This window comes from Mugil cephalus, chromosome 4 (assembly GCF_022458985.1).
Source record: "Mugil cephalus isolate CIBA_MC_2020 chromosome 4, CIBA_Mcephalus_1.1, whole genome shotgun sequence".
In the NCBI taxonomy this organism is placed as follows: domain Eukaryota; kingdom Metazoa; phylum Chordata; class Actinopteri; order Mugiliformes; family Mugilidae; genus Mugil; species Mugil cephalus.
Window position 1 is genome coordinate 5,249,176 of NC_061773.1, and position 24,341 is coordinate 5,273,516.

At 41.6% G+C, this 24,341-nt stretch overlaps 3 protein-coding genes across 4 annotated transcripts; 2 read left to right on the forward strand and 1 right to left on the reverse strand.

Moving 5' to 3' along the window:
* The first annotated feature begins 210 nt into the window (after nt 1–210).
* LOC125007203 (transketolase-like) lies at nt 211–8,424 on the forward strand. The gene is made up of 14 exons (XM_047583858.1): nt 211–491; nt 1,805–1,922; nt 2,052–2,165; nt 2,266–2,363; nt 3,015–3,206; nt 3,338–3,456; nt 3,561–3,757; nt 3,889–4,053; nt 5,033–5,189; nt 5,667–5,797; nt 5,903–5,986; nt 6,085–6,178; nt 6,587–6,709; nt 7,329–8,424. Exons 1-14 carry the CDS (start codon nt 385–387, stop codon nt 7,514–7,516), a joined length of 1,887 nt encoding a protein of 628 aa, XP_047439814.1. The 5' UTR covers nt 211–384; the 3' UTR covers nt 7,517–8,424.
* Nucleotides 8,425–9,057: 633 nt separating this feature from the next.
* Nucleotides 9,058–13,154, reverse strand: LOC125006834. Of its 2 annotated transcripts, none has more exons than XR_007112613.1 (13): nt 13,020–13,154; nt 12,689–12,764; nt 12,299–12,331; nt 12,144–12,212; nt 11,991–12,041; nt 10,587–11,493; nt 10,456–10,493; nt 10,264–10,335; nt 10,066–10,134; nt 9,823–9,873; nt 9,522–9,584; nt 9,352–9,427; nt 9,058–9,256 (listed from the first exon to the last, which is right to left on the reverse strand). XR_007112613.1 is itself a non-coding variant. In XM_047583262.1 (13 exons), the coding sequence occupies exons 6-13, from the start codon at nt 10,766–10,768 to the stop codon at nt 9,226–9,228; spliced, it is 582 nt and encodes a 193-aa protein (XP_047439218.1). In that variant the 5' UTR covers nt 10,769–11,493; nt 11,991–12,041; nt 12,144–12,212; nt 12,299–12,370; nt 12,475–12,764; nt 13,020–13,154; the 3' UTR covers nt 9,058–9,225. The 2 variants fall into 2 exon arrangements, 1 of the variants encoding a protein (XP_047439218.1); XM_047583262.1 differs by having other exon boundaries at nt 12,299–12,370; nt 12,475–12,764.
* A 57-nt stretch (nt 13,155–13,211) lies between these two features.
* On the forward strand, nt 13,212–23,891 carry LOC125006833 (protein bicaudal D homolog 2-like). Its single transcript, XM_047583261.1, has 8 exons — nt 13,212–13,738; nt 17,846–18,058; nt 18,684–18,836; nt 19,202–19,663; nt 19,766–20,755; nt 20,955–21,106; nt 21,520–21,751; nt 22,551–23,891. The coding sequence occupies exons 1-8, from the start codon at nt 13,499–13,501 to the stop codon at nt 22,551–22,553; spliced, it is 2,445 nt and encodes an 814-aa protein (XP_047439217.1). The 5' UTR covers nt 13,212–13,498; the 3' UTR covers nt 22,554–23,891.
* Nucleotides 23,892–24,341: the final 450 nt, after the last annotated feature.

Sequence of the window (24,341 nt, forward strand, 5' to 3'; positions counted from 1 at the left end):
CGTCGATAACTGTGACAAACCTCCAACATCCCAGTTTAACAGCAGCCAATAGAATGTGTGCCATTTTATTTTAGCTGTAACACCCTGCCCACGTCACTGGGTTCCCCCTCCTCTGGCCATGTGTGTGTGTGTGTGTGTGTGTGTGTGTCCTTGTGCATCTTTGTGTCTGTATGCCTTGCAGGATAAATCCAGCTTCCCTTCCATCCTCTCTCTCTCTTTCTCTCTGCTTCTATCACTCTCACACACACACAGGTGCTGCTCTTCAGCAACCCTCTCTCTCTCTCTCTCACTCACACACACATTTAAAACACACAAACTCAACCCAAAAGAGCATTGCAACTGGTCCACTTTTTCTGGTGCTGTAGAACTTGACATTTTGCCTTCATGGAGGATTACCACAAACCCGACCAGCAGACAGTGCAGGCGCTGAGGAACATCGCCAACCGCCTCCGAATCAACTCCATCAAGGCAACAACTGCAGCGGGCAGCGGGTGAGTCCACTCCACTGAGATTTAGTGTAAATCTGTGTAGGCGCTGCACATGCAAGCAAAAATAGAATTAAAATATGTGGATTGCAAACTGTAAAGTTAATATTTCTTTGATGCTTGCACAGATGAACGCCATTAGACACACCTACTGAACTATGTCTGCACAGACTCACACACACATAGGACTGAAGAGCTAAAGGAACAAAGTGTCCTGCCTTTGTGCCCCTCCTTTTGTCTGTTGACAGACTGACTTAAACACACAAAATGTATACATTTTGATAAACTGTGCACAACTCCTGTATCAAACTGAATGAGCAGAAAGTATCATAATAATCTCTGCATTATTATTGGGATTCACACATTTATGGTGTTTTTCATATACACAATATTGCATGAAAATATAATTTATATAGAAGCATGTTTAACATTTAGTACTTAATAGTAAAATTATAGTAAAATTCCATTTAAACGAAAAATAAATTATTATTTTTTTCACAAATTTTCATATTCTGGAGACTATATATATTATAGTCATAGGGTCAAAAATGTACTTTGATTACCAGATTATAGGTCACATTTTATTGCATCTTGCATTTTTCTTTTAACAAATAATATGCCCCAGTGCAGTACGCGACACACTAGACTACCATGTGGTACAGTGGCAGAATTGTACAGTATCGTAACAATCTTTTTCAGAGAAAAATACCCAGTTTTCAGTTAGCTGAAAAAAAAAATGATATATATATATGTATATAAAATTCAGTTAGCTGAAATTTTTTCTTCTCTAGGTTGCTTGTGAATTTAATGAAGATGTGCATCGTATTATCATTTTATCATTCCTCATTGAGCAACGATACCAAGTCTGCAGAGTCTCAAATACTAGTATACCACATTCTTTTCCCATATGAATTAAGTGAAACATGCAGCCAAACACAACCAGCTACTAAAACTAAATCTCAGTTGAAAATGCGTGAATATTCATGTTCCATATAACTTGAAGGAGTATTTTGCAAATAAAGTTCCATTTGTAGTTTAATTTAACATCGTTTATAAAAGCAATCGATTTTCATTTTAATGAACACTGACTCACCGTCCCTGAAGTGCTTCATTTTTGCTAGTATTAGATATAGTCTTTAACATTTTTTTGTGAATGCATTTCATGGATCTTCATCTGCCTTTATATTTAACACTTTCAAATCTAAAAATGATAAAGAATATCATCAAATAATTTCTTCCTGCAGATTGTGTGTCTTTCATTTCTCTGCACATTCCTGTGTGTATATGCACCTTATGGGTTCCCTCTGTCTATTGTTCAGACACCCCACATCATGCTGCAGCGTGGCAGAGATCATGTCAGTGCTTTTCTTCCACACTATGAAGTACCGCCCCGAAGACCCGAGGAACTTCAACAACGACCGCTTCATCCTGTCCAAGGTGAGAATCAGTCAGCCTGACTGATCTCTACACGAGGCTTCTCATCTCGTGTGTGTGTGTGTATTAAACTGACACAATGAATTATGATTAGAATCGATGATGATTCTTTGTTTTCGCTCGCTCTCTCAGGGTCATGCTGCCCCTGCCTTGTATTCCATGTGGGTGGAAACAGGTTTCCTAAAGGAGAACGAGCTGTTCAGTATGTGTCATGTTGACTCTAACCTGGAGGGCCACCCAACCCCTGTAAGCTGTCACATACCACACTTCACCTCACTGAGCACACAAAAAAAACCGTTTCTGATCCCTAATAAAGCTTAATTCATTTGGTTTACGTGCATTTTAGAAGCAACAATTTGTGGATGTGGCCACTGGATCGCTGGGGCAAGGTCTTGGTGTGGCCTGTGGAATGGCTTACACTGGGAAGTACTTCGACAAGTCCAGGTAACCCCTGAAAATGACTGCACGACACATGAAAAATTCAGTAATTTTGTAGAATTACAGAAATACAGTTTTCATACATTTAGCATTTCATATTCTGCCGATCTATTGTACAATACCTCAGTTATGTTATTTTGGTTGTCATTATATTTGCATCATGCTCCTTTCTAACGTCTTGACTGGGATTTTCCTCATTCTGTGGGTGTGTACTGCGGCTACATGCTGCGCTCTCGCAATTCTTCTGCTCTAATAATCACAGGCGCAGCAGTCGTATCTCACTTATTTGTGCCATCCTACCAGATTTCATCTCATCTCAGAGTCAAATTTGGATATTGTGCTTTGAACCGAGCGCTGGTTTTAAGTCGGTTGCTCTAAATTTTATTAATGTCATTTGAATTCAGTAGTTTTATCCTTTAAAATGGCGGCCACATGAAAAGTCACGTTAAACGGCTACGCCATTTGAGCGCACTCTGACTCGTCTGGAAAAATTTGAGATCAGATACATTTAGGAAGGAGGTGCTAGCTAGCAGAAAGAGAATCACTATGACTAGCAGTGTTTTCATAAGATGTGCCTCTTCAGGTGGACACAACACCCCGCGACACAACACCCCGCCCTCAACACACATCTTCATCTTGTCTTGTTCTTTACCTCAGCTACCGCGTGTACTGCCTGCTGGGGGACGGCGAGATGTCGGAGGGTGCTGTCTGGGAGGCCATGTCGTTCGCCTCCTACTACCAGCTTGACAACCTGGTGGCCATCATGGACATCAACCGGCTGGGCCAAAGTGACCCCGCACCCCTGCAACATCATGTGGAGAAATATCAGAAGCGCTGTGAAGCTTTTGGGTAACAGTGCATGTTGAAAGTTCACACTCAAGCAGACGCTGATTAACGTAAATGTACTGTATATGCCGCAATGGCATTCATTAGATGCTCCAGGTGTGGGCACTTGTACTGATTACATTGTATGTGCTTAGCTGGCATGCCATCGTTGTGGACGGACACAGCGTGGAAGAGCTTTGCAAGGCTCTGAGCCAGGCACGCCATCAGCCCACTGCCATCATTGCTAAAACCATCAAGGGCAAAGGCATTCCAGGTAACTGTCCCTGTACAGAGCAACGTATAAGCAACGACACACTGCATCAGCTTTCCAGTCCGTTTATATTATAAGCTGTAATGGGATGTTTCATGTGGTTTCAGCCGCGGAGGATAAGCTCGGCTGGCATGCCAAAACTCTGCCCAAGGACATGGCTGAGATGGTGATGAAGGATCTCCAGAGCCGTATCATGAACAGCAGCAAGCACCTGTACCCACCTGCCCCCATCGAGGACTCCCCACCTGTCAGCCTGAGAAACATCAGGATGCCGAGCGCACCCAGCTACAAGCCTGGAGAAAAGGTCTTTCAACCGTGCACAAACACAGACTTCATTCAGTATTTTGCACGAGCCACAGTTGCAACGCCGCAAGACAGGCCTACAGACAAACCTTAGGATTTTTCCTGATTAGCTTGGTCCTTCTTCTTTGATAGATTGCCACACGGAAGGCCTATGGAATGGCACTGGCCAAGCTGGGACGCTACAACGAACGTGTTGTGGCCCTCGACGGAGACACCAACAACCTCACCTACTCAGAGATCTTCAAGAATGAGCATCCCAACCGCTTTGTTGAGTGCTACATTGCTCAGCAGAACATGGTACGAGCCCAATAAATCTCTACATTTAAGCCTTTCTTTTGTTCAAGACGAACATGTGTGATCAAAACCATCTGTTTTCTTTTGCCTTCTTTGTTTAAACATTTGCTTTATGTAGTTAATTTCCTGAATAAACTGCTGTTGGTTAGTTCTGTCTAAGCTGGAGCCTAGCCTCACATGTCACAGCTGCAAGTCTGAGCCTGCGTTATTAAATTATACATGGCTTGTCAATTCATGATGTGCGACTTAGCGAAGGCACAGCCCACGTGCCTGATTGTGGCCATTGTGACAGCTGTGAGACACCCACGATTAGAAACCTTTCTTTGTCCATCATCATTTTATAGCATTTTAATTTGGGGAGAGCCAATCGGATGCTAATTCCTTGTCTTTTAAAGGCTTTCAGCGGCAGCCCGCTCAGATGTAGGTCAGGCATGTGTATGATGATAAGTAGACATGACAAGTGTATTCACAAGTGAAATATTAATCAGTTTTGAGGGTGGGGCCATCTGGCTGAATGCATGAGAAGAGAAAAGTCAAAACACGAAGGGTACAGCAACCGCGTCTCAGAGAAATTCAAACATGTCAACATTTGGTTTGTTGCCAACACAAATGAATTAGATTTTATTAAATACATACAAGGAATAGTTCATTTCTTTTTACTTCCATAATTTCTATCATCAGATATTGCTTTTCACAGCGCAAGGAAGTTGTAGACCTGTGGCGAGAAGAATGGACAAAGGAAATTATTTGTAAGAGGGGGTATGCCGCTGATTCTACCCATATGGTGAAATAAGCTGCAGAGATTTCTCACTGACCGCCTACTTAAAGTGGTCTTCTGTTCAAAGAGGTTTCCAATATTGTGCTGCAGATATTTGCCCTTCTGGATGATCTTTTTTTGATTAAGTTTGCGTGACCTGTGTCTGTTATGCAAAGGCAGGTTAGCTTTTCTTCTGTACGGGGAAATAATCATTTCCTTTCCCAGGTCAGTGTCGCCATGGGATGTGCTGCCCGTGACAGGAACGTGGTGTTTGCCAGCACTCTCGCGTCCTTTTTCACTCGCGCCTATGACCAGCTTCGCATGGCAGCGATCTCAGAGAGCAACATCAACCTGTGTGGCTCCCACTGCGGCCTGTCCACTGGTTAGTAGGCATGCCGCTAATGAGCCGTCAGCAACACAACTCCTCTTACACAACTCACCTTCACAGAATTCACCTTTATTCCCTCGCACTGAATCCAACCACTTCACAGCACCCAGTTTCTCCAGCTATTTTCACCCTAATCGATGTATGATGGAAGTGTAAAGAAATGTGTGATTGCGAGTGTGCAGTTCTTACAGTTCTTCCTCTCTTTCCCTCTAATGCTGTATTTTCCTTACTATTTACCCCCTTGGCCTTACAGCTATTACCCAATCCTCCCCCATTTCTCCCTTCGTGTCTGCCCTGGAAGCTGTCAGCAGGGAACCAGGTGTCCCTCTGTTAGTGCAGGTACACAGCATGCAGTCTACCCTTTATGTCTGTGCATCTGCATGCATCAACTCACCTAACCAATAGATGACTTTTTGAGTATTTCCACAGAGTTAACCGCATGAAATAAACTGTAAATGTTGTATATTACAGGAGAGGAGGGGCCCTCTCTGATGGGCCTAGAGGACATAGCTATGTTCAGGGCCCTCCCCACCGCAACCGTCTTCTATCCCTGTGACGGCGTGTCCACAGAGAAGGCCGTGGAACTGGCTACAACCACAAGGGTACTTGAAAACGATACAGTTACGGCTTCCTTACAAAAACTGTTGCACCTTTATCTATTGCGAAAATGGCCGTTGTGGTGATCCCCTTCATTTCCCTTCATTAAGGGCGTCTGCTACATCCGCACCAGCCGCCAAGACAGCAACGTCATCTACAACAGCAACGAGGACTTCCACGTTGGACAGGCAAAGGTGAGAGGCCTTTTGTGCCGCTAATGAGAGGCCGCAAAGAACTGAAGAAAGGAGAAATGTAATACTCTTTTACTAAAAGGATATCGATTTCTTGCCAGGTGGTGTTCCAGAGCAAGGACGACCAGGTGACTGTGGTGGCTGCCGGAGTGACCTTGCACGAGGCTCTCGCTGCCGCTGAACATCTAAAGAAAGGTATGGTACAGTTAAAGACCAATTTTAACCGTAAGAAGGTAGAAATATGGAAGCTTTATCCAGCTGGAGAAAAAGCAGTGTCTAGTAAAAAGACAGGGTTATTTAATAAGTATCACAGTCTTAGGGCGGGTTTAATGAATTATTTTTGCCCTTCAGTTTGATCTGCTGTTATAATAATAAATAAATATTATCCCAGTCTTTTTTCAGTTTGCTTGCATGTACAATGCTTCATCCAGATTTACAACAGATGATGATAAAGTTGTCATGTAATATTAATCACTGGAGGAAGGTTTTCTAAAAGACATCTGACATTATAAACACTACAATAAAATCAATGGCTAACATTAAGCCTTTTTGCTAATGGCTATTTTTGTGTATTCCTTTCGTGTAATGAAATTCATCTTCCAGAGAGGATCTCCGTCAGAGTCATTGACCCCTTCACAATCAAACCCCTGGACTTTAAAACCATCATCGACCACACGCGTTCCACCAGGGGACGAATCATCACTGTAGAGGACCACTACTACGAGGGTAAGCTTCCATAAAAAATACTGCTCAGCTTTTTGCATATTGCATGACCGCTACCAATCTGGCAACAACAAGCTCCTTAGCATAATGCGGCTAGGCCCCTGTCATTGGTCCATACCCTCGGGCGTGCTGTGGTGGCATGTTTCCATTGGTTTCATGATGGAGACGCATTTTGTGGTGGTGATTTCTTATTGGTGGAGGCGAGGCCTGGCGTCAGTGAAAGCAAGGTATTGGTACTATAGTGCATTTTGTAAGTGCGAGAGCCAGAGAGGCAGAGTGCTGTCAGATTTCCTTAACTGAGCATGTGCCCATGGGGCTGACTGTGACCTACATAGCACAGACAGCCCTACCCCGTGTCGGATAAGAGAAGGGGGATGTCTGATGGCACGGACCAGACTGGACAAAAGAAATGTGTACATGTACAAATGTATGTGGGTATCCTATTCATTCATTATTTATTTTTACATCTGGTCCAGATACAGTTTATTGGTTAAGTGGACATTTTTTACACCCACTGTACAAAGACTCATTTTTTTTCTTGACACATTTTTAGTTCCTCCAACCTTCAAGTAGACTGTCTTTCCTCTTTACCCCGTTGATGTGATAAACTGTCATTCCACAGGTGGCCTTGGGGAGGCAGTGTCTGCCGCAATGGCTAATGAGTCTGGTATCAATTTGCACCGCCTGGCTGTGTCCCACGTTCCCCGCAGCGGGAAACCACACGAGTTGCTCAAGATTTACGGTATTGACCGTGACGCCATCGCCCAGGCCGCCCGCAAAATGCTCAGCAGCTCTACCAATGCCAAGTAACCTTTTACCCGCCCCACCCGCATACAGTATCTGATTACACCCTGCAGGTGAAGATCAGCTGTGCAGTACGTTTTTGATTCACATGGCACCCTTTCATTCTTTCACTGTCAATACCCCTAAGTGTGTACTTAAGTATTGTGATTTTGTGCTGTACACTTTGAAGTAGAGTTACACATTTACCCTCTTTTTGTGCATTCATCACATCACACACAACCAATTCAAACACACATATCCTCACTCATAATCCAATCGTCATGGACCTAGTTCTGTAACCAAAACGTGGTCATAACTTTACCATTTGGCAGACGCTCCCACTACATAACTTTCTATTATTACGTGTTCGACAAACTGTGTGATACCATCATGTGTTTTTAAATGCTCTTTGATCAACTTCCATTCAAATGGTTTTATATTGTTCTGATGTAGCTCTTGATACCGGGTGGGGCAAACTTTTTAAAAGTAGGTGTTTTCTGATGACAGCCATGTCAGAAAGAAGCTAAGTTAGTTGTAGCTTGTAGAAGGTAGTGGGGAAAAAATGAATCAAATGTAAGCAGGTCATGTCACGCAAAGCCACAATTCACATATGAGATTTTTGGTGGTTTCCAAAGTCCTTTCTCTTCAGCACTGTCTTTTGTTATTTGTGTTAAAGTTACCATAAACCAACACACCTCAGTGTTCATTTGTGCTCTAGCTGTACATTTGGACCGTGCCAGCAGTGAAGCTGTCTTTTACAGGAGGACTTAGGGTTGATCAGGTGCTGATAGAAAATGCAGTCGACTGTGCTTATGAAGACGGATTGGTAGCTAGTTACATCTGAATTGTAAGATTAGAACACTTTCTTTGTTACTTGAAATTTTGTATGTACCATACTTTCATGTAATAAAGCCCTCTGCATTTGACTTTGAAAACTGTGTTCCCTTCTGTCAATGTGTGTAATCGAAGCATTATATAACCGTTTGTTCTGAACTAACAGGACCTAGGATATGTTCCTAACCTCTTACTAAGCCATTAATATTACCCTTATTTTTTTATTGACACTGGAAATATACCAGGCGGCAACCTCCAGGTCTAAGTGATGAAGCCCATGCAGAAGTGCAAAAAAAACTGCAGTTCACCAAGTGGCCACTTGAGGCCGGCTGCAAAGGGGAGCACATCCCCATAGATCCCCATGTTAAAAAACCCAACTTCACAGCATTATTAAACATGTTTACAGCCTGGTTCAAAAAATGTTTTTGATCTCAATGGTTTATTTCACTGTTTATGACAGCTGTAGAGGGGGGTGAATTTTTTTTTTTTATCAAGGTTTAAATTTCTATATAATTAAAGGCGTTCCTACTTTAAGTGACTGGCGGTAGCCTGACCTAACAGGTAGCAGAGGGTTGAGTGGGCGGGTCTCAACATCCGACACGGCTTCCCATGTCCATATTTGGAGTATCCATCTGTGGTTGGAGTAAAGCTCATTCAACATGTGGACCCCCACTTCAGGCTTCATTTTAGAGTTTCAGAATCCAGTGGATGACGTCACGATGATATTATTTGAGTCATATATTATTTATTTCTTTACTGTACATCCTTGAGTTCATTACACGTAAAACGTGTACATAATAACATGCATGACTTCCTGACATAAGTTTACAGCTCTGCCCTTTCGATTTTACGATAGCACAGAAATCACTGCCCGTAAATCTTCCCTCTGTGGTCGTAAACTATCACCAGGCACTTCTTCTCTCTCTCAGCTTCCTGTCCAAAAGAGAAACATACATTTTTTAGGCCACACAATTTCCATTATTTCAGCTTTCAAAAGGCACTGAATTCACTCATTTAATCAGATCTACCTTAGATAGCTGTATCTGCGTTTTGCTCCCCTGAGAGCGAATACAATGATGCCGCATCCATAAGACAGTGTGTACACTGAAACAAAGCATGATATTAAACCAGAGAACAAAGCCTTTTTCACCCTAGGGTATTTAGATACATCACGTGTTGTGAGGGCATGTGGCTTTACCATGATATGAGTGGAGGTGCAAGTAGGCCACAAAAAGTGCAAAACAAAATCCCCAGTAAACATCTAAAGAGAATAGAAGGGTGGAGTTAGCTTTCACACAGAGGTGGTATTAATGAGGGTTTATCATTTATGAATTTTTGATTTATAGGTTCAGATTTATGAATACTTAATAGATACACTCACTGCAACTACACCAGCTGGGAATCATTCATCTGAACTGTGTGACAATAAAACACTGGAACTAATCATATCTAGAACATCTACTACAACGTTTGAAGATTTAGATTACAATGGTAAGTACCTCTTTTATCATATGGAGGACCTTTACATCTACTAGTATGTGCGGGGATATCTGAGGGGAAAAAACAAAACAAAACAAAACAAAGTCACTTTCTATGTCTATGCAAAGCGTAAAAGCGTAACATGACAGATCATTTTTCAAAAAGGAGGAAACCAACAGTTGCAAAAATAGAATGCCGCATTAAACAAAGACAGAAAGAAAGAATAAATAAATAAAAATTTAGTGTCTGTTATAACAACCTACCAAAACAAACGCCCACAATCTCAAAAACTATGGCGAAGAATACACCAACGACTGATGGAACGGTAAGTGCTGGAAATGAAACACAACCACCCTTAAATAGTTACAAGATCTGTGTAATACATTTAGCGTAATTATGCAGTGATACACAATACACAAGGAAAACTATTTGACATGATTATTTAGTGAATGGGTACTTACAGCGAAATGGCCTGTACAGGGCTGTTCCACATCCCAGACCGAAGCAAAGTGCAAAAAAATGGTAGTACTTGTCTGAAATATGGAACGTAACAACATTAAAAAAATAAATAAGGGACATTTATTTGTAAGTGTGTGTATGTGTGTGTGTGTGTGTGTGGCGCAATTTTAAAATACAGACTACAATTTACATACAGTGTTGGAAAGCGTCAACAGAGGTCCTTTCCATATTTCTGAAAAAGAAGTAACCCAAACTGTTGATGGATAAGCACAAGGTCAACTATATAAATATATATATATACAGAGTGAGTCTGGATCTACTTTACCTCAGGGGGAAGACACCCAGAAACACAGAAAAGCAGGTGTACACGTTGAGCTGCAGGCGACTTCTCCAGGCTGGTGTACAAATGACAAAACAATTACCACCAGCGGACAACTTCCTGAACTCTGTAAAACCACTCCAGTCGCCATAGGAAAGTCCCAAGACTGCTTTCACATTTGAATACATACAGGGTGTCAAGCTGCAGCATGCGCAGGAGATGGTTTTGGTTTTGTTTCTGTTTGACTATAATTGTTCATTTATCTATCTCTAGGGTCAGTTTGCATATTTAAAAAAAAAAAAAATAGGAAAGTAGAACATGTAATTACATAGATGGAGTCCCATTTGATTTTAAACGTGTAAGATACAATTTGATAGTTGATTAACAAATCTTAAGATAGATAATAGATAGATAGATAGATAATTAATTTAATAAATGTCACGGATAGCTCTTGTTTATAGATGGACCGATGGTTCATACAGGCTACTGATAGTGGATCTAGTTGACTCTGACTGGGAAAGTAGCTCAGTAGCAAGTTACATCTATTTGTGAGACTGGAACAAACACATTCTTTGTTATTTTCATTATTAATTTTAATCATTTTAATGATTGTGTTAGTTTGTCAATAATCTAAGCAGCATCCGTACTCATTATTTGATCTTCTGACACAAAACCATGAATATTGATGCTGAACAATGACATATGTGCCAGAATTAGTCATACTGTATGAGTCACATTTTATTTCTTTACTTCGAGTCCTTGATCACATACATTTCCTCTGAAAATCAGCAAATTAAATGACCGCAAAAGATTGTGAAACAGCCACTTCTTTCAGAAACAGAAATCACTGCCAGTAAATGCTTCTTGTGGGGCTGTGAACTATCTCCAGGCTCTCTCCCTCTCTCTCTGCACCCTGTCCAAAAGAGACATATAGACTTTTTAGATCATACAGATACCACTATTTCAACTTTCAAAGACGTTAAATTCACTGAAATAAAAAGTAAGGCTCCAAAGCTTGTAAATCTAGTAACAACAGACAACATTTAGATCAGTTTATGTACGTCTACTTATGTCAGAGTAAAACATTTGTTTATTGTTCCTGTGAGAGCAAAGATGATGAGTCCACATCCACAGGATAGTGTGTAGACTGAAACAAAGCACAAAATTTAACCAGAGAAAATCACTTCTCCCATGGTATCTGGATACCTCACATGTTATAAAGTCATATGGTTTTACCACAACGTGAGTTGAGGTTCCAGATGGCCACAAAAAGTGCAAAACAAAATCCCAAGCAAACATCTAAAGGGAATCAGGAAGAATCACATTACTAATAAATCACCAGAACAAATCATAACCGGGACAGTATTTGATTCTCACGAGTCAGGTTTTAGTTTAATATAAGCTTATTACCTCTTCTATGATACAAAGGGCCGTAATATCTTCCTGTGTGGGCTGGGGCGCCTGAGAGGGAACATAAAAAAAAGTCAGCACTGTTGTTGTCAGAACCCACAGAGCACAATATAAAATGACACTAAAAATGTGGGGTCTGTGTTAACAGCTCACCTAAACAAAGGCCCACGATCTCAAAAGCTATAGCGCAAAATACGCCGAGGCCTGACGGTACCCTAAGAGCTGGAAATGAAACACACATACACAAAATCTATGCACTAGATCAATAATATTAGACGATCTGTTTAATAACTTGGACATGTACTTACAATCAAAAGGCCTGTAGAATGCTGTTCCAAACCCTAGACCAATACAAATGGAATAGAAATGGAAATATTTGTCTGAAAAAATGCGATTAATTAACAGTTAGTCTACTAGTCCGGCCTTGTCTTAATAAGCAGCAGTTCATCTGTGTGTGCTACCACCCAGGCTACAATTTACATACAGTGTTGAAAAAAGTTATACAGCGTCCTTCCATATTCCTGGAAAAGAAACAATGCAAATTGTCTGATGGATAATCATAAACCACAGAGAGAGAAAGACTGAGAAAGAACAAAAGAGAAAGAGAGCAGCAGCAATACAAACTGTATATAAGAGTCTGGATTCACATTACCCTGGTGAAAGAGCCCCTCTAAGCACAGAAAGATGAGTGTACATACCATTTTTTTTAGTTATTCTTCAGGCTCATGTAGACACGACACAATAATCAACATCCGGTCGAAAATTTCATGAAACCTGTCAAACCAGTTTATCAGGTCACAAAGGGAAAGTATGAATGCTTTCACATTCATGGACAGGATTAAGGACTGGAATGAAAAGATGCATAGCTGTTACTATCAGTCACGTTTCTAGGTGTTTACAGACATTAAATAAAAAGAGGACAGCGTTTTACATTAGATGTAAATGACTACTGGAGACATAGTAAAATAGTCTTCACATAATCTCCTAATTTCTGCATTTTTGGACGTAGTTGTAGTTTCATTAACACACCTCTAGATGGCGCCGCAGTATCGATATCTTCAGAGTCATATATTAGTGACAGTGTCCACGGCTCTGGATATCTTCAGCGAGTTTCATGGCCCATGTCCAATGCATTCTGGTACTTGACGTCAACATGGCGGCCGAAGTCCGTAGTTTTTGTGATTCCGACGTCTCACCAAAAACTACACTTCCCTTCGCGTCCACACCGATTTGAATGCCGTGCAGCAGGGGTAGCCTTTTCCAATCGATGATCTCAACAGAAGTTTCTTCTGTCATCTCCATGTAGACACTGGAAAAAAGTCGAAGAGAATGACAAAACTATCGTCCGGCCTGAGTTTTGTCGAAGTCTGCCACGGAAAAAAATAAGAGAAAACTATAATGCGGCTGAAACAAAGAAGGCAGTGATTTGTGGCCGCGGCGGTTTTCCGTGCTGCTCCTGCTAGCCAGGGCTGGGTCCCGTTACAGTTGTGAGTCGGCGGCTCGCCAAGATGTCTATGGAGGAGCAGGAGTATCCCGAAGCGGTTCTGGTGACAGAAGCCGGGCCGCAGTGGCTCCGGGTCGAGGTCGAGCGTCTGACCCGGGAGCTCCGCGAAACGACCCACGAGAAGATCCAGGCGGCGGAGTATGGGCTGGCGGTGCTGGAGGAGAAGCAGCAGCTGAAGCAGCGATTCGATGAGTTGGAGACGGAGTACGAGACGGTCCGACACGAGCTGGACCAGCTCAAGGAGGTAACCCGAGGTCACAGCCACGCAGCCAGATAGATTTAAAGTTGGTAGTGGATACGTATTCTATGTAGAAGGCGTGTAAATGTGTGTTAATGGGTCAAAATGGTCAATAAGCAGGTCCATCAGTCAGAACCGTGGTAATGATACAAGCAGCTGGGTTTTCCTCCCTCTGCAGCCATTAAACCTCCGCGGATGCCTGCAGAAAACCACCATCTGCCAGAAAGTTTAAACTTACTTGTCTCTTAGGATGAAGTATGTGCCACATGCACAGCTATGTGCTATTTATTGGCCTGTAACCAGTCAGTTAGTCAAGTCAAAGTTTATTTTCTAAAGCACTGTTGAAAACAAGCCCAGCTGAACCAAAGTGCTGCCCAGAGGTACAAAATAATCATACATACACATAATAACAAATAAAACGGTAATGGAATCAAAATAAGCACAATTTTAACAATAAAAATATAAGATACTTGTCTGGGACTGAATTATGAAGAAAAAGGATGTTTTTTGTTTTTTTTAGCAGTGTGTGATCAGTGGACTGTGCAGCTCTAACCTGGACAGGTAGACAGTTTCACAGTACAGCGTAGAGAGCCTGGCCCGAGCAGCTGGTTTGATGGCCTAGGTGCCCTGGTAGTCGTGTGAAGCTTCAACAGCTCAGATAAATAGGTTCATTTTAAACGTTTAAAAATGGCAGCCTGTGCAAAACAAGCAAGAATCTGCATTAACAACCTGTTAATGAAGTTCTGTTCTTGTTCATGGACAGAAAGTTAACATCCCTCCAAGAACGAACATAGCTGAGCAAATTTAACAAAACCTGAGCAGAAGCTTGTTGATTTGTTGTATTGTCTATTGTGACCATTTTTTTTTTTTTTTCACATTGCAGGATTGAAAAAAAAAAATCCTGGCGTCAGTTTTGCTCACTTGCCCGTACTTGCTCTTGGTATGTAGAAGCGGAGGCCTTCAAATCCGACTTCTGTAGCTGCAGGAGATCTTGGTAAATTTATACGTCAAATAGCGGCCAAAGAGCTGTCAGGATGTTGGGTCTGAAAATAACAAGAAGGTTGCAGCGGGCTAGTATTCTAGTAAATTAATATCCCTCCATTGCAGAGATACTTCTATCCCAATCTAACTACTAGAGGAGGTAATAACCACCGTACAGTGTTAGTGTGAATGTAAACATCTTGTGATATCAGGTCTATGCTGTATCTCCAAAGGAAATCTTAAAGGTGTCACCTTATGCTCCGAGTGTTCTGAATGTTTTATTTTCATTTGACCAAGTGCCAAATTAATTTTCTTTGTCCCCTCGCTGTTAAAAAAATCCGAAATAAATCCATACTAAGATGTAACCTCCTTGACTGAAAGTGAAGCCAAAGAGGAAGAGTCAAAAGGTGAAAGGTTTTTTGTAACTAATCCATTTAACTATTGAGGTTTAGTTATTAAAGGTTAATTTAAGTTCAGATCAGTGAAGTGCACGGCTCATTTCATGCTCAAACTCTTTGGCCAGTTTTGAAATGTTTGGGACAGACGATCAGGCATAACATTATGACCACTGACAGGAGAAGTGAATAACATTTATCATCTTGTGACAATTCAGTATTTGCTGGGAAGCTTTAGGACCTGGTATTCATGTGTATGTTACTTAGACACGTACCTCCCAGCTAGACCAGACCAGACAACCCCACCCAATAGAAATGACACTCCTTGATGTCAGCATCTATCCCCAGCAGGATGTAGCAACAGACACAGACACACACACAGGCACAAAAACAGTTTAGGAACAACTCAAAGAGGTGTTGACCTGGCCTCTAAATTCATTAGATCCCAAACTGATCAAGTATCTGTGGGATGATCCACAGAGGCCCCTCCCCTCAACCCATAGGACCCAAAGACCCCACTAACAACATCCTGTTACCAGACACCACAGGACACCCTCAAAAGACACATGTCCATTCTCTGATGAGTCACAACTGTTTTAGAGGAACAAAGGAGACCTACACAATATTAGGAAGGTGGTCATAATGTTGTGTCTGATTGTTGTATATGGTTCTAGCAACTATCCATTTTCAAAGAAAGCTGGTTTTATAATGCTACAAACCTTTGATCTGCTAAAAATCAAACGGATTGAAACTGGATTCAGCTCTTTTCACAGCTCCAATTGACATGTCAACAAATCGTTTGCTTCTGCAGTTACTTTTTAGTTTGGATATGTAATCACAAGTGTCAGGTCTGATGTCATATCACTGACTTTCATTGGGAAAAAAAAAATGCTCCTGCTGCGCATCAAAAACTGGTATGAGAAAAAACTTGTAGGTGAGGGCTCCCCAGAAAATAAGAAATAACTAATATAATTAAAAAGTTTTAATCTCTGATTGACCTGCTGAGGAAAAAGTTCAGTCTTTAAGTTCTAAATATTAGTGAACTGGTGTATTATTGGCTCACAAACACATTTGCAAAACTTGAAAAAGAGGAAGAGTGTTGGCAAAACTAACATGGGAAGAGAAAAGCAACAACTATGGTAATTAAATGTCGATAGTGAGGCATCTATCATCTTATCTATCATCAGCTTTCGCAAGAAACCATTAGACTTCCCAACAACAAACAGGAAGCCGCGTTTACCACTGAGAACATTTTATTTTAAGAGAGAAGTTGGGTTTTCCCTTCTGTTTAGTACAGTCAGCTTTCTTGTAGCCACTTTATCAATAATTAGAGGAACTGCGTCCAAGGACACTTCCACATTAGCATTTTCCTTTAGTTGTAGTCCCTACTTGCTGTCTCCTAACTGCATTGCCTCCATTGCTCACTCCTAAATAATTGAGTGTAATGGCTCTGTTTTACTGCCCGTCAGCTCAGCTGGGGCTCTCAGTGTCTCACATGAGATCGCTGTTGATTTTGTGGCGTTTTTACTGGCAGGCAGAAAGCCACAAATACGCTCCGATCGATGTCAGTTACTTTGATAGCTGTAAAACTGATTATGGGAATCGAACATAATTAACGCATTCATTATGACGCAAGGTTAATATGTTTCTTATTTGATATTAAGTTCTAATATGGAACTCAGTTTTTTTTGCCGCTGAATGAGTCTCTGTGAACGACTTCTCCTCCGCTGTATTCCGACAGTACGTTGCTCACAATGTAGATCACTCATTGTTGTAGTCATTCTGTTGGTATCTCATGAGTCTGACTGTAGTTCCCGTCTTCAGCGCAGGCTCATGTCGGAAGAAAGGAGTCATCGATCAGCATTTAGACTCCTGATCACTTCTCTTCACGTCTCACCACTGCTTGTTAAAGAGATCGATTTTTATAACTGAAACTCGTTAAGAGCGCAAAGACGCCGTTAGATGGGAAAGAGAGAGCTGTGCGTTCTTTGCGTGGGATTCAGAGCTTTCTTGGAGAGCAACTGTTACCTCACCAGTTTGGCTCAGTATCTCTGAGTGTTGGCACGTTAGCTCTTGGGATCTGACATCACCTCGTTCCTCTTATGTTTTTTTTTCTTGACCTTTATCTAGCACATGTGCAGTAATGTGTCACAAAACGAGGTGTTGAACATACCAAAAACTCAGATCAGATCAGATAAATCATACTTGATACATATCAGATAAATTACTTGTAAATATCCCAAACATTTGCTTTATTTTGCAGTGTTTTGGGGTTAATGAAGCATCAGCTTGTGAACTAGTCCAAACAAGTTCAGAACCACAAATAGTATATTCGGAGGAGGTTTGGACTCTGCAAAGAATTATCTTATAGTATCTTATCTCTATTGTCAGATTTCACAAACAGACGGAGCAGAACACAAGGAACCACAAGGGTCTTTTGTTCCTAAAATGTTGATGGAAAACAGTGGCTCATTTTATTCCAACTTGCCATATGTATGTTATCAACACATGCGCTTCAAATGCAGTCTGTCAGTGCTTGTGAAAATGTGGAATGATCTTCTGACACAAGTGGTTAACAGATGTCCGGTAATAAATTTGGCAAATGTTAATATAGGTCCAGTGTATTTTGGAATGAACGGCGCCGTTTCATTTAAGGCAACGTCCCAGTGGATGTATTTTTGGATTTGTGTGTGTAAATGTGTTTGCTTTTATTCCCTGTCTGTCTGTCTGTCCTTAGGCTTTTGGACAAGCTCACTCCACCCACAGGAAGGTGGCAGCAGATGGGGAAAGCAGGGAAGAGTCCCTGATCCTGGAGTCTGCCAGTAAGGAGGCTCTCTACCAGCAGAAGGTCCTGGACTTACAGAACGAGCTGCGACAGGCCAAAGCTTCGCTCGCCAGCTCACAAGCTGAAAATGATCGCCTCTCATCCATTGCACTGGAGATGAGAGAGGTAATAATTACAAATGCTGCAGTATCAATTTCTGAACATTGAGAAGACAGTTTCTAGACCTTTTCACACCGATTCATCCCAGTCGACAATTTTATTAACATGTGATTAACTGAAATTCTTAGATGCCTTTAATACAGTATGTGTGAGTCTTTTTGTTACTCTTTTAAATATGTGTGATTGTGTAGCCACACATTAAAACTGTTCACAAAGCCTGTAAAGGTAAGCGAAGTTGTGCTGTTGGTTAATGATTTTAACACAAGTTGTGGGTTGTGAGAAAGTTGGTGCTTTTAATGGGGGAGGGTCAGTTCGCAAGTTTTCACCGAGCCCAACAGGAAAGATGATGTAATGGTCCACAGCGAGAGACACAAAGGGTGTCCTCCACCAGGGCGCTCTCTGCCGTGGATTGGTAAGTCGACCATGTCCTCCTTCTGTCATCACGTTTGACTGCCAAGATCTTTCCCCGGTGGAATGTGAAAAATGCTGACTTGCTCATCCTTATTATCGCAGAGATGTGTTTGCACATCAGCCTGCACTACACTTCACAGTTACACTGAACTCAGTGACGGTGACCGTAGATCGGCGTTAACGCTCACGCAACCTGCCATGTCCTTCTCGGTGTGCGCAGAGCTCCGGGTTGGCAGAGCTGCAGCGCAGTCAGCTCCGAGATGACATCAGAGAGTTCAAGGTCCGGGAGACTCGACTGCTGCAGGACTACAGTGAGCTGGAGGACGAGAACATCTCTCTTCAGAAACAAGTGTCCGTGCTAAGACAGAGCCAGGTGAGACGAACAACGATAAACACAACACTCACCTTGTTACACCTGTTGAAGTGGATGGAAATCATATCAAAACAGGATGTTCTTCATCGTTGGTGTCATTCAAATTGCCACTTTTTGGTTCTTATAAAACCCCATAGTCATTGTGTCATGTGCTTCCAATGTGAAAATGTCACAAGGCCTAAGTTGAAATCACGTTGTAACAATACACCAAAAATGGTGGGTGTCATGCTCTGGAATATGAATCAACAAAAATGTTCCCTTTTTCTATATTGCACCCTGGATTTAAGTTGAAGCACCTCTGTCTATTAGCAGAACTGTACACTACTTACTTCACATCATTTTCTGTCCTTTTATTATCTGTAAAGGTGGAATTTGAAGGTCTAAAGCATGAGATCCGGCGTCTGGAGGAGGACTCAGAGTGTCTACAAAGCCAGCTGGAAGAAGCAATGTGTCTGAGAGAAATTGCAGAGCGACAGCTGACAGAAGCTTTAGAGACTATTAAGACGGAGCGCGAGCAAAAGGCCACTCTGCGCAAAGAACTCTCCCACTACATGACCATCGGTGGCTCCGTGTACAACAGCTCATTCAGTACCTCCACGGATAACCCCAAACTGCACGAGGACCCCTCTGTCACCGAACCCGACAACGATGATCTGATCAGAGGCTTTGAGAACGGCTTGGTCAAAACAGGTGAAAGCGACGGTGACAACAGAAGCGCATCAAACAAGAGGGGAGAGGCCATCAAGCCGGCTCCCAGCCTTGTGGACGACCTGCTGAGTGAGCTCAACATCTCGGAGATACAGAAACTTAAACAGCAGCTGGCGCAGGTATGAGATCCATGAGTGGCACCATCATCTAGGACCCAAAAAAACATTTGTGGTGTTTTCACAATGTTTTACTAATATTTCATGTCTGTATTTTTACGTTAGGTTGAACGGGAAAAGGCGTCCCTTATCAACTCTCTGCAGGAGAGCCAGAAGCAGCTGGAGCAGGCCTATGGCACCGTGTCCGAGCAGAAGGAAACGGTCAACAAACTGACTGAAAACCTAAGTGCAATGAGGAAACTTCAGGCCAGCAAGGAGCGCCACTCTGCCCTCGACACTGAGAAAGACCGAGACAGCCATGATGACGGAGACTACTACGAGCTGGACATCAACGGGCCTGAGATCCTGCAGTGCAAATACACCGTGGCGGTGTCCGAAGCCGGGGAACTGAGGCAGGAGCTGAAGACGCTGAGGGCGCAGTACGAGGAGTGTCGAACCCGGTACGAAGACGAGCGAGGGCAGCTGGAGAGCAGCGTCCAAGACTTGACGTCAAAGTTGTTGTCGCTGGAGAAGATTAGCCAAGCAGATAAAGCGGAGGTGGCTCGTCTGGAGAAGGAGCTCCGTCTAGTCACCGAGGCTGCAGGAGAATCGCTTGGCAGCCTCAACGTGGCACAGGATGAGCTTATAACTTTCAGCGAAGAGCTCGCCAACCTCTACAACCACGTGTGCATGTGCAACAACGAAACTCCTAACCGCGTCATGCTCGACTACTACAAGGAAGGCAAGGCCTTGGTGAGAAAGGGGCAAGAAGGGAAGGAGAACCAGTCTGTGCTTCTCACTAATGGGTTGATTGCTGAATCTGGAAAGTCAGACACCAACGCTGCAGCTCCGGCCCCGGCTCCAGAGCACCGCCCAGAACCCATGAACATCTATAACCTCGTAGCTATCATCAGGGACCAGATACGTCACCTGCAGCAGGCCGTAGACCGAACCACCGAGCTGTCACGCCAGCGACTTGCCAACCTGGAGCTGAGCACAGTGGCAGACAAAGACAAAGAAGCTTGCATGGAGGAGATCCTCAAACTCAAGTCCCTGCTCAGCACCAAAAGGGAGCAGATCGCCACTCTCAGAGCCGTGCTCAAGGCCACCAAACAGGTCAGAAGACAGCTCCGAGCGTGCTGTATGCATGTGCTATTTGTGCGTAGGCATGCCTGCTGTGACAAAGGAAGGAAGTTCATTGTTTCTCAGACTGACAAGTACAAAAGAAAGAGATAATTTGTAGCTAAAGATAACCACAGAGGTTAAAATTGTCAGAAGAGAAAGAATATTAATAATTCTGTCTTATTCCCTCTAGACAGCTGAGGTTGCTTTGGCCAACCTCAAGAGTAAGTATGAGAGCGAGAAGGCCATGGTGACTGAGACGATAATGAAGCTCCGAAATGAACTGAAGGCTCTCAAAGAAGATGCTGCTACGTTCTCCTCTCTTCGGGCCATGTTTGCAACAAGGTATAATATAAACCTCATATATATAATAACTTGCATGTTTCATTCTGCAAATTAAATGAAAATTACAATTGTTTTTCTTATGAGTAGTGCAGGAAAACGCATCTGTTTGAAACATTTAAATACCAAAGGAACATAATATATCCTAATTCTACATCTTTTCAGTGGCTAATTCTACATAACTTTTTTGTGTCTGTGTAAGTTTATGAGGAAGACACAAAGCATTGTGGGAACAGTCTGATGTAATACTTGTGGAGTCAGCTGGCAGGAACTTCATCCTTCCATCTGGAAATCTGTCTGGAGAACAGAGAAAACATGCAGCAGCAGTTTAATGCAAATGGCTCCACCTGCTGGAAATAATGTGAACTTCTTTTTCTGTTGTCCTGCTCTTTTTTCCCTGCACCTCTTTCTCTCAGGTGTGATGAATATGTTACGCAGCTGGATGACATGCAGAGGCAGCTGGCTGCTGCTGAGGATGAGAAGAAGACGCTGAATTCTCTGTTACGAATGGCCATTCAGCAGAAACTGGCATTGACTCAGCGTTTAGAAGATTTAGAGTTTGACCACGAGCAGGCGCGACGCAACAGTGCCACTGCCGCCGGAGGCAAGGCCAAAACAAAGGGCAAGGGAGCCTCTTCCAGCCATCACGTAAGTCAGAATCTATACTGCACAACTAACAAATCCATGAAGCATCAGAGAGGGGTCTGGGTTTCCTCTGCAAAGTTCACGTTGCTCCAGCTCAAACTATGCGTACACTCATTATTTCCAACACTAAGCCATATGTTTCATAGCCTTTGTATGTTGCACATTTTATTAGAGACTTGACACATGTTAAAATGTAATAACTTTTGAGCTGAGCTTTTCCTCTTTTGTGTGTCTTGGTAATTTCCCACCCTTTTTTCTATGGTCTGAATAGTTTTACTGGTGCAATGAGGCTGAAGTTTGTTGTAATATACACATGCTTCTCTATTTTGACAACTCCGTTTTAGTCGGTGGGTTAGGCAGAGTGACTTTTTGATTTATTTCATTAATCTACATCCTGAAAATGATCATTCAGTTGAATCACCACATTTCTCTTGCTGTTTCGACATGAAGTGAATAGTCATGAAGCAAGGATTTAGTGCAGAATGCTGAGCTTTTCACTAGTGTACCTGATATTAGTCTTAAATTCTGTTTACTTTGTCTCTTTACTTTGAAGACCACATGAAATTAGATTTGTTATAATCTGCTTATGATTAGTTGTCCATCCCCTTCAGCTGTTCTGTGATAAGTATAAGGATGTTTTGTGTGATGTGAAAAGTGACTTTAGGCTTCCCTATAGTATCAGTGACTCTTTATTATAGCCTCCATGTACAGTGTCTCACCTGTCCTATCTGCTTCTGTTATAAAGCTTCATCTTACTTTAAATCAGTGTGATTTTTAACCTGTTCTGTCTTTGATTTCGCAGTAAACCTATCAAGTGTCCTTAAGGAGGTTCGTCAGTGTGTGTGACAGTCACCTGGGCTCCTGTTTCTTCACTCTAATCATGGTCCAAATCATATCGTCACGAGACAAGAATCCACCCAACAGTATTTGCCAAGAGCTGTGTTTTAAAGTGCCAAAACAATTATATGTAAGGTTTCTTAGAGTGCAACTGCAAAAAGACACCACTCAGCAGCAGCCTATTGCAGTCCAACAGTCTTCCAACAATATACACCACTATGATTACTGAACCAGAGGAAGAATCAACATTGGTGTTTTGCAGATTATTCGTTGCCTGTGTTACCCTCACTGAGCACTTTTTCTTTTAGTTTATTTGTCCTTAGGTGCTTCCTGTTTGAAAATATGGTATTAGTTCTAAGTGGTAGACAATGTAAGTACTGCATGTGCACGCTTATCTGACGCTGTCTTTGTGCCATTGTCAAGGGTCTAATTGTACCTTTAACCTTATTTATTCAAGCAAAAGTCAGTCAGATTTTGTTACATTTTTTAAAAGACAGAACCTTCAACTCACTGGCAGAAATAAGCTTCTCTGCTTTTGTGGTCTTTTTTAGTCTTTGGTTCAACTTTGCCTTTCAGACAGCCAGTAAAAACAAGCAAGATTTTTGATTACCATGTCTCATGTTTAGTCAATTTAAAAAATATATATATATTAACAAATAGTGTGATGTACTGTTCCCAAGTTCCTTTATGAACTTCATGAACACGGAGCTTCAAATTCAGGGTCTTAACTAGATGTTGTATAATTGTGCTCCATAGTTGATGTGGTTACGCTGTTACAAATTTAAGTGTGCTTGTTATGACAGAGGAAAAGTATTGCAATGCAAATCTTATTTAAAGATTTATAACTTATGGTCAGATGTTAATAGTATTCATAAACTTATTCATGAAGGAGAGTCTTTAAAAAATTGTTTTAATACAAAGTTTTGTAAACCTCTTTAAGTCCTAAAATAATGTCTGCAGTGCCATTTTTTGTTTCCTTTATACATGTGCAATTTGCAACAAAATTGCAAAAATCAAAATGTTTTAACAATGTAAAAATATATTTTTACATGTATTTTATCTCACATCCATGGTCCTAATTGATGTTACATGTTTTTGCTATAACTGCATTTGTATTTATTTGACTTTGTTCAGACTACAGGATTAATAATCCTTTGGGTTTCATAAGGGAGTTAAAATGTCACTGCCTGGTTAGTATATCAAGAAGACTCAACTGTAAAGACTAGCAAAAGACATGACTGTTGGTTCTTGTCTCTGTTTCCATTAATGGCTGGTGAAGAAATAAATCTAACTTTTACAACTCTGAGCTCTTTGTTTAATTTTCAGTAAACCATTATCTGCCTTTCCACTAGATTTTATGATAAATATTTATTCACCAAAATGGAAAACAATTGTGGTCATATATATATATATATATATAGATAGATAGATATATATACACATATATATGGCTGATTCTGCATTACTTATTTACATTTTTAATCATTCATTTTTGTGAAACACCGTATCATTCAATGGTTATATTTATTTGGCACAAAAACCTATAAAACAAATAAGTACAGTCCTCAAACCTATAGATTAGTAACAATATGACCCATTAACAATAATTAAAGAAAAGTCAATTGGTAAAGCAACTTATTTTACCGAAACATATTTACACATAAATATTTTTGGTTGTTTTTTATTGGTCTTATCAGATACGAACGGAATTTACGTTTAAAAGACATGCTGAATTAAAAAATATTTAGTGATACTC

Bases quoted from the DNA above. Each gene is read 5' to 3' on its own strand.
- LOC125006833 (XM_047583261.1), top strand. From the start codon at position 13,499: ATGTCTATGGAGGAGCAGGAGTATCCCGAAGCGGTTCTGGTGACAGAA. The intron at 19,664-19,765 runs GTATGAGATCCA...TTTTTACGTTAG, and splicing joins TTAAACAGCAGCTGGCGCAG to GTTGAACGGGAAAAGGCGTC. The intron at 20,756-20,954 runs GTCAGAAGACAG...TATTCCCTCTAG, and splicing joins TGCTCAAGGCCACCAAACAG to ACAGCTGAGGTTGCTTTGGC.
- LOC125006834 (XM_047583262.1), bottom strand. From the start codon at position 10,768: ATGTATTCAAATGTGAAAGCAGTCTTGGGACTTTCCTATGGCGACTGG. The intron at 9,874-10,065 runs GTAGGTTGTTAT...TTTTCCCCTCAG, and splicing joins GATTGTGGGCGTTTGTTTTG to ATATCCCCGCACATACTAGT. The intron at 9,257-9,351 runs GTAGATCTGATT...TCTTTTGGACAG, and splicing joins CGCAGATACAGCTATCTAAG to GAAGCTGAGAGAGAGAAGAA.
- LOC125007203 (XM_047583858.1), top strand. From the start codon at position 385: ATGGAGGATTACCACAAACCCGACCAGCAGACAGTGCAGGCGCTGAGG. The intron at 492-1,804 runs GTGAGTCCACTC...TCTATTGTTCAG, and splicing joins ACAACTGCAGCGGGCAGCGG to ACACCCCACATCATGCTGCA. The intron at 5,798-5,902 runs GTACTTGAAAAC...CCCTTCATTAAG, and splicing joins AACTGGCTACAACCACAAGG to GGCGTCTGCTACATCCGCAC.